Genomic DNA, 13985 nt, shown 5'->3' on the forward strand with positions numbered 1-13985 from the left:
GTGGACTACATGTATCGACAAAGCTAATGCCATCAATATCTGATAAATGTGAATGCTAATCGGGAATATATGATTATAGTTATTATCAACACCTCATTCTCCAAACGACCCTTTCAGTGGGGTTTTAGTGGTTGAATATACGCATTAACCTGGCCTTGAGATGTCACTCGATAGTGTGTATCCAGCTGCATGACCTTCACATATCTATGTTTATATCTATCTATCTATCGGTGTTGACTATGCAAAACCAGATCACCAGATACCTGAGTGAGAGGGATGTCAGGGATGGGAGCTCTACATATGACGCTACTTATAATTTGCTTACTGCTCGCAATTGTCACCGACAGCGAGTCCAAGAGAAATGTCCTCCTTATATTTGGTGAGTACACGTTGATTGGTAAATACACCCGGGGTGGGCTGTGTTCCTGTTGGGGGTGTTGTGTCCTTGGATCAGATTACACCTTTAACATACAAGGAGGTGTGTACGCCACGGACCGAACACATTGTAGGGCATGGTGTTGCATGGATGGCTGTTTGTAATTAGGTGTTAATGCCCTACAAGCTACGAGGAATTATGAACCCAGTACTTCAAGAGATTGAATGTGTGTGAGTTGGACAATAACCTACCGGCTACGATTTACGAGGTTCGCACAAAAAATACACCCACAAAACAAATGCACTCGAGCTGAATGTGCAAACTGTATTTCAATGCTGAGGCTAGGAGCCAGTGTGGCGATATTTGGGGGATGTTATTAAGATACAGATACTAGTAATCATCTCTCTCTCTCTCTCTCTCTCTCTCTCTCTCTCTCTCTCTCTCTCTCTCTCTCTCTCTCTCTCTCTCTCTCTCTCTCTCTCTCTCTCTCTCTCTCTCTCTCTCTCTCTCTCCCTCACTCAAAGTTTACTTGATAAAGGAAGTTAAATATAATTGGGGTGGTGTCTGGAGGGTTGTAGGATGTGTGTGCGTTTCTGTGTTGTTGTTGTTTGTTGTTGTTTTGTTGTTGTTGTGTGTGTGTGTGTGTGTGTGTGCGTTTCTGTGTTTTTGTTTTGTGTTGTGTGTGTGTGTGTGTGTGTGCGCGCGCGCGCGTTTGTGTGTTTTGTTGTTGTTGTTGTTGTGTGTGTGTATTTACATATTTGATTAGTGAACTAAAGGCCTCTGACCCTGAAATAACTGACCGGTGCCCCAGGTGACGATGCCGGGTTCCAGATGGGCGCCTACAACAACACGGCCTGCAAGACGCCAAACTTCGACAAGCTGGCCGCCAGGAGTGTAGTCTTCAAACATGGCTACACCTCCGTCAGTAGCTGCTCGCCCAGCAGGTAAGATGACATCAGGAGATTCACCCAATAATGTGTTGCCAGCAAGACGATATCTCTGTAATTACGTGTTTGTCTGAAGTCTGTCATGGGGCGCTTTTTGTTCGTATACAGCACCTGTGGGATGGCCCCGAACACTTGGAGATGTTTTAAAACATTTCGACTGTTTCAGGATATGAATACACGTTGCCTGCTGAATGTGCTGACAGGGACAGATTACATGTTCACACTAACACACGTACATCCAAGCGCTTTGTCCTCAGATCTGTGCTCCTGACAGGGTTGCCCCAACATCAGAACGGCATGTACGGACTCCAACACGAGCCCCATCACTTCAGCACCATGGACAGTGTCAAGAGTTTACCTGTCATACTTGACAAAGCTGGAATACGCACGGGTGAGTAGATTTCTAGACGTTCACTTACCACTGGTCTTGCCTATAAATGCTACATGTGTACCAGAGGCATAACCTGAGTATGTAAATGCTTACCTACATTTAAGGTATCATTGGAAAGAAGCACGTGGCGCCGGACACAGTGTACAAGTTTGACTATGAACAGACAGAGGAGAACAATGACCTGAATCAGGTGGGGAGGAACATCACCTTCATGAGGAACTACGTGAGACAGTTCCTCCAGCAGAATGATGACAGGTGAGATGTTGATGGTGATGATGCCGATACTGCTGCTGCTGCTGCTGGTCTTGCTGTTACTCTTTTCATTGCAGACTCTTGTCCAATACGTGAAATGGCCACATAACAATATGGCTAAAGAGAGTCAGTGGCTGTGTGGCGGGCAATGTTTTTTTTATTGTGACGTCATCTCACCCGAGGTATCTTTTCCTACGGAAGGTTTGGTTGAAAAAATACATGTCATCCGTTTCGGGCCTCCAGTTTTGTTCAGATATTACAGTGATTGATATTTTGTTTTATGAAAGGCCTTTTTTCCTGTATCTGGCGTTTCACGACCCACACCGATGCAGCAACATTCCCCTGTACGGGCAGTTCTGTGAGAGATTTGGGAACAGGCAGCCTGGCATGGGGGTCATTCCTGACTGGACACCGTCTTACTACAAGCCTGAAGATGTTGAGGTCCCCTACTTCCTGCCGGACACGCTGACCACCAGGCAGGACCTGGCTAATATGTACACGACGTACAGTAGGATGGATCAAGGTACCTATATAGATAGATGTACAGTGGATGTGATTGTACACCAGGTACAGAAGGATGGACCAAGGTGTTCATGTAGATAGATGTACAGTAAATGTTATTGTACACCACGTACAGTAGGGTGGACCAAGGTGTTCATGTAGATAGATGTACAGCAGGAATGTATTATCCCAGTTACTTGGGTAGCTTTTCTGCACACATTTCACCACTGTATGTATGGTCGTTCTGTCAGAACCAGGATGCTCAAAACCCTTTAACATGCTCAAGCTCATAAAAAACCCATTCGTCTTATGTCAGGTATTGGGTTGTTCTTGAGCGAGTTGGAAGCAGCAGGTCACATGAACGACACTCTCATCCTCTACACGGCTGACAACGGCATTCCCTTCCCTGGCGCCAAGACCAATCTGTATGACCCGGGGATGGGCGAGCCAATGATGATCTCCTCGCCTCTACACAAGGAGTCCTGGGGCACTGTAAGTCGGCTAAGAACCCCTGGTCATTAGGTGGGATGGTCAATAGGAATCTCCTCGCCTCTACACAAGGAGTCCTGGGGCACTGTAAGTCGGCTAAGAACCCCTGGTCATTAGGTGGGATGGTCAATAGGAATCTCCTCGCCTCTACACAAGGAGTCCTGGGGCACTGTAAGTTGGTTATGGACACCTGGTTATAAGGTGGGGTGGTCTGTGTGAATCTCCTCGCCTCTACACAGGGAGTCCTGGGGCACTGTAAGTTGGTTATGGACACCTGGTTATAAGGTGGGGTGGTCTGTGTGAATCTCCTCTCCTCTACACAAAATGAGTCCTGGGGCACTGTAAGTTGGTTATGGACACCTGGTTATAAGGTGGGGTGGTCTGTGTGAATCTCCTCGCCTCTACACAGGGAGTCCTGGGGCACTGTTAGTTGGTTATGGACATCTGGTTATAAGGTGGGGTGGTATGTGTGAATCTCCTCACTTCTACACAGGGAGTCCTGGGGCACTGTAAGTTGGTTATGGACACCTGGTTATAAGGTGGGGTGGTCCGTGTGAATCTCCTCACTTCTACACAGGGAGTTGGTTATGGCCACCTGGCTAGCTATTCTCGAAACGTTCGTAGCCCTACGAACTTCTTAAGCCCATTCTTAACACATTGGCTACGATCAAAGCTAAGAATTCTTAGGGCCACGAACGTTTCGAGAATAAGGGCTCTGGTTATTAGGTGGGGTGGTCCGTGTGAATCTCCTCACTTCTACACAGGGAGTCCTGGGGTACTGTAAGTTGGTTATGGACACCTGGTTATTAGGTGGGGTGGTCCGTGTGAATCTCCTCACTTCTACACAGGGAGTCCTGGGGTACTGTAAGTTGGTTATGGACACCTGGTTATTAGGTGGGGTGGTCCGTGTGAATCTCCTCACTTCTACACAGGAGTCCTTGGGTTACAGTAGGTAGGTTAAGCACACCTGGTTATTATGTGGGTGGTCTGTGTGAATCTCCCCACTTCTACACAGAGAGTCCTTGGGTTACAGTAAGTAGGTTAAGCACACCTGGTTATTGGATGGGTGGTCTGCAGTGATCTCTTCACATCTACACAGGGAGTCCTTGCGCACAGTAAGTAGGTTAAGCACACCTGGTTATTATGTGGGTGGTCTGTGTGAATCTCCTCACTTCTACACAGGGAGTCCTGGGGTACTGTATTGTCTAGTATTCTCCTTTAAGCACACCTGGTTATAAGGTGGGGTGGTCTGTGTGAATCTCCTCACTTCTACACAGGGAGTCCTGGGATACTGTATTGTCTAGTATTCTCCTTTAAGTACACCTGGTTATATGGTGGTGTGTATGCTATTATCTTCCGACTCTTAACAGGGAGTTGTGTAATCAGAGTAACGTTACTCATCACAAAGGAGTCAGCATGGAAATGTGTCAGCGAAGATAGGTCTGTGACTTGTATGAATGTATACTTGAAGGTATCTGACGCCCTCGGTAGCACTATGGACTTTACGCCTACCATACTGGACTGGTTCGGTGTGAACTACCCTCAGTACAACATGCTCGGCAAGAAGGTGCAGCTGACCGGCAAGTCCCTCCTCCCAGTGACTGCCAACCCCGACACCACGGCTGAGAACTTCACCTACGTCTTCTCGAGTCACGATCTACACGAAGTCACCATGTACTATCCCATGAGGGTTCTCCGCACCATGACGTGGAAACTCATCCACAACTTAAACTTCGAGGCTCCGTACCCAATAGCTTCCGACTGTTACCAGGCCCCTTCCTACCTGGAAATCATCAACAAGACCATGGCTGGGCAGAAAACAGGATGGTTCAAAGATTTGGAACACTACTACTACAGGGACCAGTGGGAACTGTTCAACATTGAGAGTGACCCTATGGAGCTGAACAACCTGGCTTATACTTCTGAGCACTCGGGTGTGTTCACCAAGATGCAGACAACGTTACTCACCTGGCTGAACGTCACCAACGATCCCTGGATCTGTTCCCCGACGGGGGTGCTGGAAGGCCAGACGTGCATGACGTTGTTTAATAGCGCTAAAGCGTTTGGTCGGGAGAGATCGTGCACTCAGAATCTATGACCCGGAAGTTGATCTGGAACAATGTCTTGTGTTTGTATCCATGTTGCCGAGAATGGAACTGAATTATACTGCTGGTATGATGTGATCCACTTACTGAGACATACTTCAATAAATAATGTTTTTTGGTGTAACTTGTGCTACTGAATTTACGCAAGGGAGATAACCTTCTCTACTAAATAGAAACCTATCTGAAGTAAGTGTTAAACGGTTAGATTATGTTTTTCGAATTAAAGATAAAATCAACAGGGGTATAGATTATTTTACACACTCCAACAGTTGTGTAAATGAACCGTGTTGATGAAGGGAGCCTGTCACAGAGATGTATTGCGATGCGGACGTATAATATTCAGCCCCGAATACTGAGTCTGCAGAGATGATATTATTATGCTAATATTTATATAGCGCTAGTATCCAGCTCATTTGTTCAAAGGCGCTTTGTTGTTCCCTCGATCGTATGATGTCAATCTCAAACGGCAAATCGTATTGTCAATCTCAACTCCCTGGGGATCATACAGCTCTTGCAGCCAATAGGCGCACCGAGTTATTGCAGTTTTCCCATCCTTACGAGGTACCCATTCACAGCTGGGTGGACTGGGACACATAGTCACAGTACTCTGTCCAAGTTCACTGCACGTTGCTGTACCCGCAACTAGGTGTTTGCACGTATTCATGTGTCCACCATCTGGTCATTTACCAACAGATTGGTGTGTTCTTTTAAGTGCACAGGGTTGAGTACCGTACAATAGGGGTTGTGACAACACTGAAAGAGTCTGCACACAAATTAAAGTTGACTCAAAGGTTTTTACACCCGGTCATAGGTGGGCTCGATTCCGGCACCTCAAGCTCGCTGGATCACACTTGCCTGGCGCCTTAGACGGCACGCCCAGCTCGTCCACCGCGCCCCCATATGAAGGGTGGTCTGTGAGTTTGACAGGAATATGCCTAATGGAGAAGTGAAAACAAGTGGTTATTGTCGCCGTAATCACGCTAAATTCCGTCTATATTACTGAGACCCTTAAGTGATCGAGCATTAGTCCTTTCTCTGTTTAGGACACATTGCACGATCAAGACATCGGTAAAATGAAGGACATCATTTCAACTCGACATACCTCTACTCCAGTTGGTATGTCAGCTGTGACGACTGCCTCGGGGAACACAGGCATATTCCATGATGTATTATGTCTACCACCAGAACCGCTTCCAGCGTCAAAAACATATACTCCACTATCGATTTCACCCGCTGCCCTAACCGAATAACTACTATATCTTCGTCATGCCACACAACATACAACTAAACAGAACTTAGCATTCCGCGATTACGAACAAACAAAAGTATATGCTCTGTGGTTCTACATCGTGTTATATGTCTACCTCCAAATATTGATATTTTCAAGTTACACTACAGTAAGTGTTGTTAATCATATTACAGGTATGATGGCGTGATCAGTTACATGTGTGACTGCCGGCGGTGTGACGTGTGCCCTATGTGTTGATGTGTATGCATACCATTAGCCGTATGTGCACCTGCTTCTGGGAATCTGTTCACAGGCCTCCAAAGGTCACGCATCGGCTAGACGCTAGATTATGATTGGTTATGTCGTTGTGTCTGTCCTCTACTGACTGAGTGCGTAGAGCAAAAAGGTTTCATTGCTGCAATATGTAATTTCGTTTATCTTCGAATACAGGTTTCCAGAGGAGATATCGCTTGTAGAAGATCAAGCGATATCTCCTAGGAGATATCATTTTGGTAAGTTTTGAGCTAATTGCTAATTGATCAATATTTTCGGACGTCTTTTATCTCTCTTACCTGTAAACAAAGATGGCCACCGCAATGAGCTATTTTTGTTCATGATTAATTTTGTTCTAACGACATAAAAGTTTACTTAAAATGTAACCAGGAAATGGTGAAACATACGCATTGCAGAATTTAAAGCAATAAATGTCAGCACTACTTCGTTATGTGCTTGTTTTTTATGACACAGTGGTGTCACTCGTTCCTTCTTCAGTCACTCTTGTTCATTTGGATGTATTCATACGCACGTCTTCAAATGAACTTGTTACAGATGACGTTTCGTTTTTAATTTCTCTTGAACGACATAAAGCATGATATTGGATGATAAATAGAATATCACCCTCGTGTCTCTTCATATCCAATATATCACCGCTCGTTGATAAAAGTGAGAAAATTCCTCATTCGGAATTTTCTCACTTTTAACAACGAGTGGTGATATATTGGATGTCAAAAGACACTCGGGCGAGATTCTCTATTTCAATGAAATATTCATGTCACGGCAATTATGATATTATACATACATTGCCAGACGTCCTTCCTGTCACTGTCAAAGACGCCAAGCGCTAATTAATTAGGACTTCTTTTGTAAGTTTTGGAGTCACGTATTTATGTCACAATCAATTTCCTCTCAAGTACTTAAGGCACTAATGACCATGAACTGGCTTATTTACAGAATTAACATCAGGTGCTGTGTACTGGATTCCATTGAAGTCTCCTCCCCATTGTCCTCTCTCATTATAGGTTGATATACACAGAGTATACAGCCCCTAGTGTAGTGTCACATCACTTTAACATAGGCACATCTGTTATCTGTTGTCATGGATGTTATCTTTGTTATCTCATGCTATGTGAGTGCGAGTGTACTTATCGTGATTCTTACCCCAGATTACTCGATCTTGGCATGATGTCAGCTATATACATTTATTCAAAGTTATGTCATTATAAATGTTTGCGACCGTGTTTGGACATACGTCGTGCCTCACTGTCCCACTGCTCGGAAGATATGTCCTTATGATATGCCAGGATAGAAATATCACACACACACTTGAGGTGAAATAAAACATTTATCACAACCATTGCAATCGTGCGTGCATAGAAATGTGAACAATTTCCAGAACATGCTGCACTAAAAGTGTAATCAGTAAAACAAGGAACAATCTGCATCCTGTGAGCTGATAAATGTTTGAACACGTGGCATAAAGGCCGGAAGTAAAACATGTTCTTTCCTTTGGAATTTATACACATGTGTCCATGTATCTCCGTATAATAAAGTTACACTTAACACAAACCATGTAAACACATCTGGTGGGTCATTCAGTAATTGTGGCAGGAAGTGGTTCTGGGATATTGTAGGGGTGGGTGGCGGGGTAATGAGTATTGGTGGTGGGGTAGTGAGTGTTGGTGGTGGGTGACAGGGGCTGAGAGGGGCTGACACGGTGGGAGGAGCAAGCAACAGCCCCACAGTTCATATCGGTATCCACCCATTGGTGACATGGTGTTCGACTTGAAGCTTGAGCTCTTAATCAATCCCAGCTAGAAATGAGTGGTCGAAGTCCCCGTATCATCGACAGCACTTCCAACTACTACTATTTTCGATCCGTTTGCAACATTGCCCTTTGTAACCTCCTCACCCTCCATCTGGTGTAGACTCTCGCATCTCTCGACAGTTAGCTCTCCCTGTTTGCGCATGTAGGCACATCTCCGGTGGCGCTGTTTCCTAGAAGGCAGGCAGGAGTAGTAGGCACTGAAGTTTGTGGCAATGATTGCGATCGGCATGGAGAGCGTCACAAGCCCTGCCAGGGCACAGATGATACCTACTATATAGCCTGGGATGGACTCTGGGTAATAGTCGCCATATCCCACTGTCGTCATGGTGATAATAGCCCACCACAGAGCAACTGGGATGTTCTCAAACGTGTTTGTTTCTGCTAGCACCTCAGCGAAATAGGCCAGTGTTCCAAATATGTTGATGGCAATGATGAGCACCGTGAACAACATGAAGATTTCCTTGACGCTTGCCTTGTACGTGAGAAACAGAACCTTCATGCTGTCAAACCGCCGGGCTATATGGAAAATACGTAATATCCGCAGAGACAGTAAACTCCGCAGAACAATTACGATGATGGTAATCTCTTGTGATTGGTTGTTCTTCAATACAATCTCGTCCAGACAGAAAGACCCCCACATGATGATCACAAGGACTAGGTCAACCAGGTTCATGAAGGAACGGAAGAAGGTCTTCTTGCTTGGTGAGACCGCGAACCTGAGGGGCAGCTCGAGGGTGAAGAAGACGATGCAAGACAGATCGAGGTAGTACAGAATGACGTGTAAGTCACTCTCTATCAGCGCGCGGAAGCTCTTGTAGGGGCCGTTTGCAGTGATGTTGTTGATGTTTGGCTTCGCCACCCGCAGTTCCCGGACGGAAGACAGGGTGAAGACCACGATGGCCAGGAGGACGAAGATGAGGTAGATGAGATTCCATACCTGAAACACAACATTACACGGAGAAGCATGTAATCATTGGCTCGAATACAACACGGTGGTTATCTTATAGAACACTGGAAAAACGGCATGTGTAAACAGCTGTTGCGCTACTGGTTTTCTGGTCCATCACTGCATTGTCTGGTTTATTTACAGGCCACTGCACTCGTGAAGATCTGGGTTACAATTGTCCTTCAGCAGCTCATGCTTGTCGTAAAAGGCGACTAACGGGATCGTGTGGTCAGCTTCGCTGACTTGGTAGACAAGTCGCACTCAGCAATATTTCAGCTATATTCCGGCAGACTGCAAATAATCGAGTCTGGACTAGACAATCCAGTGATCAAGAGTATGAGCATTTATCTATGCAACTGGGATACAATGACTAGTGTCAACCGAGACAGCGAGCCTGACCACACGATACCGTTAGTCGCCCCTTACGACAGGCATGGTTTGTTGAAGATTAAATCTATCGCGGATCTTCACGGATGGGTTAACGTCAAGATAAATCTAACTATGAGCACGTCCATGACACACGATGAACCTACATTAACTTAACCTATATCTTATAAGACAATCCCCTCGGACAAAAGCCTGCTCATGTTCAAATATCCTAAAAGGCAAAATGGAGTATCCATCCTTATTCGATGGTAAAAGAAAGTATAAATCTATGTTTAATGGGTTCTCAAACTGAAACAAGAAATGGTTACCCGGTGCTGATGTCTATGATACAGATATCATAGTCGACATTCCATACGTTATATCAAGGAGCTTGTCACAGCAGGTGGCGTGCACATGACGTCTCTGGGAACGTGGGGGTCGCTGTTGCACCGTACACAGTCATTAGCAGAATGAAGAAGTTATTCATTCATTTGCCCGGCAACTTAACAAAACAACTTCCGGAATAAATCTTAAATGAGTCTTTTATTTATTTTATTTATAAACCTCTAGCTCTACTTATGCTTGTTGTCTTGTATTAACTGCAAAACACGTGTACACAGTGTACAAATGAATCACTTTAGTGATCATTTTCAAAGCGCGTATGTTATTCTTGTGTCTGATGCACTAAGTAGTATGGCGTCCATCCCACACAGTCATATGATCACGGGGTGGTGTGTGTGTGTGTGTGTGTGTGTGTGTGTGTGTGTGTGTGTGTGTGTGTGTGTGTGTGTGTGTGTGTGTGTGTGTGTGTGTGTGTGTGTGTGTGTGTGTGTGTGTGTGTGTGTGTGTGTGTGTGTGTGTGTGTGTGTGTGTGTGTGTGTGTGTCACGCAGAATATAAGCTCACCGCCAGGTTACGGGTGTTACTTTAGTAGAGCAGTATCTGACATCAATATAGGGTGTCGATACTACCGTACATTACGGAATACGGGTCACACAACGGTCTTGAGAATATGTACGCCACGGAATGATCTAAATGGTCAGCACAAATTCTGCTCATGTTGGGGGTTGAACCTACACAGATTACATGCCGAGCAACGCATTACCTTTAGGGCTAACGCACCGTTCATTATCACTAGAAACCGACTTATCTGTCAACAAACGGATGGGAATATTATTTTCAGCCGATGGGTGTATTGCATAATTTTGCATAGATTTTATAAAGTACATGTCTTTTCTAGAGTACGTTTACTTTGGACCAACCTTCGTTACAAAGCCATCGTTTATAACCCCTGACTTGTGTTGTATGTAAGTGTATGTTAAGCGTATGTCAGTGGACACTTTAGTTGAAACTCTATCTGATTTTAATACCACAGCACGCTAAGGTAGGCTTAATATTTGCGTTACAAGATAAGACTGACGTTCAGTTACCTCGGGGCACCAGTCCTGTATGGGAGAAACAGCCTTCCTTGACACGATCCCGTTATACACCATGACGAGACAGTTTAGACATATTTAACCCTGTAGTGAATATTAACCATCCTTGAAACCACTACGCCAACTATATCATGAATGGAAACCTTTCGTAGACTAACATGTCCTTCAACTTTTACACATTACATTGTCAATTATATACCATATCCTCAGCGGATCTACTTTCAGTACTGTATTTCACTGACCTGGGCAAATAATACACTAGGAAGTAGATGCATTAATCTCTAACAACTACTGTTGGTAAGCCAGACACTTCAGCTAAAACCTATTAAACCGGTTTAGTTTAAACCGTGTGCGCTGATCCAAGTCCGTATGTACATGTGTTGAATAAGAGACTCGTACCCCGCCGCGACGTGCGGTTATAATACAAATATGTTTATAGGTAGTTAGGTCGTCTCGACATATGTGATCACCTTACGCTGACTGAACACTCCTATAACAGATAAATTAGAGAGCAGCCATGCGTCGTTTTATTAATAAAAATCTTTATTATAAAATGAGCATAATTTGCCGCGATATGCACACGGTGTCCTACTTAAATATGTCACATGCAACCTGTATGCACAACAGCAGCAACAGCAAGGTGTATGATATTACAGAAACATATAGGCTTTATGTTATAAGTGGTCTCGGCAAGACGTACCTACATTATAATACCCAGCCACCTTACACGGATCAATATCGGCCGTATGGCCCACGGTGATTATTGTCCTGGAAGGAATTTACTTGACGATAAAACCTAAGCTACAATTGTAATGTAATAATGGCGTGGACCAAGCCTAAGTATTGAAAACACTACCTATGAACTGTATCGGCTCTACAGTTAGCCTTAATCAATTGAATCATGTTCCTAATTATACCGCCGTCTATTCAGAAGTGAAACCCGCAAGCATTTAACTCATAGGAGGTCGGCTCATATTGTAATGCATATCAATATGCGCTTTTCAGATATAATGTTCCCATACACGTGATAATGTGAGCCCTAATGTCTGTTACTTACATAACTATGGATCACGATGTGTGCGGCTGATCCCTCGTTGTATGAACAACAACAAGTAATGCTATTTCTCTTCATAGACACATATTAAAGCGAAGTCCAACTCTTGACTCGACATACTCTATTCTAAACGATGAATCAGTGATCATGAATAATGCCTATATACATACGACGACGCACACATGCCATGTACATTGTGGAGTATATCAAAGCTACATTCATGTGGTATCATACGGTCTATGCTATGGAACATGGTTGATAACTGCAACACTTTACCTTGGCAGGAACGGAGTAGAAAGGTTTCTCCATACTCAACCAGATTTTCTCTTTCCAAGTTGGGTTAACGTCTGATGAAGGGCCATTTTCTCCCAAAGTTTTATCCAAAATATCCAAAATTTGAGTCTCCTGCATTTGTTCGGTGTATCTGTTCCAGCAACATTCGGAAATCATCTCCTCTGGGATTTCCCAGAAATCGAGCTCCTGTTTGAGTGCCAGTCCACACATGGTAGACGGCAGGTGCAGCTCTTGAGTCCTGTACAGGTTCAGAACCGAATTCACCACCTTCGGGTCTCTGTCAAAGAAGAACTCGTTTGCGTCGGGGTCATATTCAGGTGAACTTTGAGTCAGTCGACCGAGTCTTGTCTTTGGAAGTTTTTGAATGGTTTTCCAATAGGTGACAAATTTCTTACCCGCAACGTTGATTGTGATCGTGTCCATATCAACTGGTGGTTAGTATTTTGGCTAAGATCCAGCTAAGGCATTACCACACGGGGTACTGACTAAGCCCCACACAGGTGGAGTTATACCATCAGCTTTCCGTCGTTATCCCCGAGTCTACCAAACACCGGACAAGTTAAGGAGTTCATGGTCCAATAGCTTTCTTTGCGCACACAATAACATTTAAACGCCTCTAACAAAAAGGAGTCTATTATTTACAAGCAAACATTTTCCATACGCACGTGAATTGTTTCACTTGCATCAATGCTTTCATTGCATGATATAAAGTCGTGTAATACAATTCAGCCACAGACAAACATCAGCAGACTAGGAGCATAGACACGACCTCCCTGCGACAGGTTGGCGAGATGTTTAACATCATCCGTGTCGTGTCGCTCTCGGTCATACCAGCACTGTTGAACAATACACTAGTGAAATAACTCATTAAATATATTAATAATTGGTAATAAGTTTGGTTGATAGTCAAGAGCACCATTATTTTGCTCGCAAAACAAGGATACAAAGTTGCATAAATAAGGAATTCACTTCATTCCCCACATAAATGGTTAAATGTTAAAAATAATAATTACAGGTAAAATGAATAAATATATTTAATATATTTCCTGCGTACATTTTTATTCATACAAAAAATTATCTAAATTTTATTATAACTGGTAACAAATTTGCAGTTGTTTATGACAATGTGGATTAGCCAATCTATACTTCCGTAAACAGTGGTTAGTATCTACAGTTCAGATTAACCAATCTATACTCAGTAAACAGTGGTTGGTATCTAGTTCAGATTAACCAATCTATACTCAGTAAACAGTGGTTGGTATCTACAGTTCAGATTAACCAATCTATACTCAGTAAACAGTGGTTGGTATCTAGTTCAGATTAACCAATCTATACTCAGTAAACAGTGATTGGTATCTACAGTTCAGATTAACCAATCTATACTCAGTAAACAGTGGTTGGTATCTACATTTCAGATTAACCATTCTATACTCAGTAAACAGTGGTTGGTATCTACAGTTCAGATTAACCAATCTATACTCAGTAAACAGTGGTTGG

At 43.9% G+C, this 13985-nt stretch overlaps 2 protein-coding genes across 3 annotated transcripts; one reads left to right on the forward strand and one right to left on the reverse strand.

The window, feature by feature from the left end:
• Window positions 1-245: 245 nt before the first annotated feature.
• LOC124263062 (N-sulphoglucosamine sulphohydrolase-like) lies at window positions 246-5185 on the forward strand. Its single transcript, XM_046697676.1, has 7 exons — window positions 246-379; window positions 1188-1320; window positions 1581-1714; window positions 1819-1969; window positions 2254-2489; window positions 2784-2959; window positions 4428-5185. The coding sequence occupies exons 1-7, from the start codon at window positions 277-279 to the stop codon at window positions 5052-5054; spliced, it is 1560 nt and encodes a 519-aa protein (XP_046553632.1). The 5' UTR covers window positions 246-276; the 3' UTR covers window positions 5055-5185.
• A 2706-nt stretch (window positions 5186-7891) lies between these two features.
• Window positions 7892-13257, reverse strand: LOC124263049 (potassium voltage-gated channel protein Shaw-like). Of its 2 annotated transcripts, none has more exons than XM_046697665.1 (2): window positions 12471-13257; window positions 7892-9330 (listed from the first exon to the last, which is right to left on the reverse strand). In XM_046697665.1, exons 1-2 carry the CDS (start codon window positions 12909-12911, stop codon window positions 8380-8382), a joined length of 1392 nt encoding a protein of 463 aa, XP_046553621.1. In that variant the 5' UTR covers window positions 12912-13257; the 3' UTR covers window positions 7892-8379. The 2 variants fall into 2 exon arrangements, with proteins under 2 accessions (XP_046553621.1, XP_046553622.1); XM_046697666.1 differs by lacking the exon at window positions 12471-13257 and adding an exon at window positions 11135-12180.
• Between the last annotated feature and the right edge of the window lie 728 nt (window positions 13258-13985).

This window comes from Haliotis rubra, unplaced genomic scaffold (genome assembly GCF_003918875.1).
Source record: "Haliotis rubra isolate DU_JTF1 unplaced genomic scaffold, ASM391887v1 Scf867, whole genome shotgun sequence".
Classification (NCBI taxonomy): Eukaryota; Metazoa; Mollusca; class Gastropoda; order Lepetellida; family Haliotidae; genus Haliotis; species Haliotis rubra.

Excerpts from the sequence above, each read along its gene's own strand:
- LOC124263062 (XM_046697676.1), top strand. The coding sequence starts at position 277 with ATGTCAGGGATGGGAGCTCTACATATGACGCTACTTATAATTTGCTTA. Across the intron at positions 1,321-1,580 it reads AGTAGCTGCTCGCCCAGCAG|ATCTGTGCTCCTGACAGGGT; the intron begins GTAAGATGACAT and ends CTTTGTCCTCAG. Across the intron at positions 2,490-2,783 it reads GTACAGTAGGATGGATCAAG|GTATTGGGTTGTTCTTGAGC; the intron begins GTACCTATATAG and ends GTCTTATGTCAG.
- LOC124263049 (XM_046697665.1), bottom strand. The coding sequence starts at position 12,911 with ATGGACACGATCACAATCAACGTTGCGGGTAAGAAATTTGTCACCTAT. Across the intron at positions 9,331-12,470 it reads TCTACTCCGTTCCTGCCAAG|GTATGGAATCTCATCTACCT; the intron begins GTAAAGTGTTGC and ends GTTGTGTTTCAG.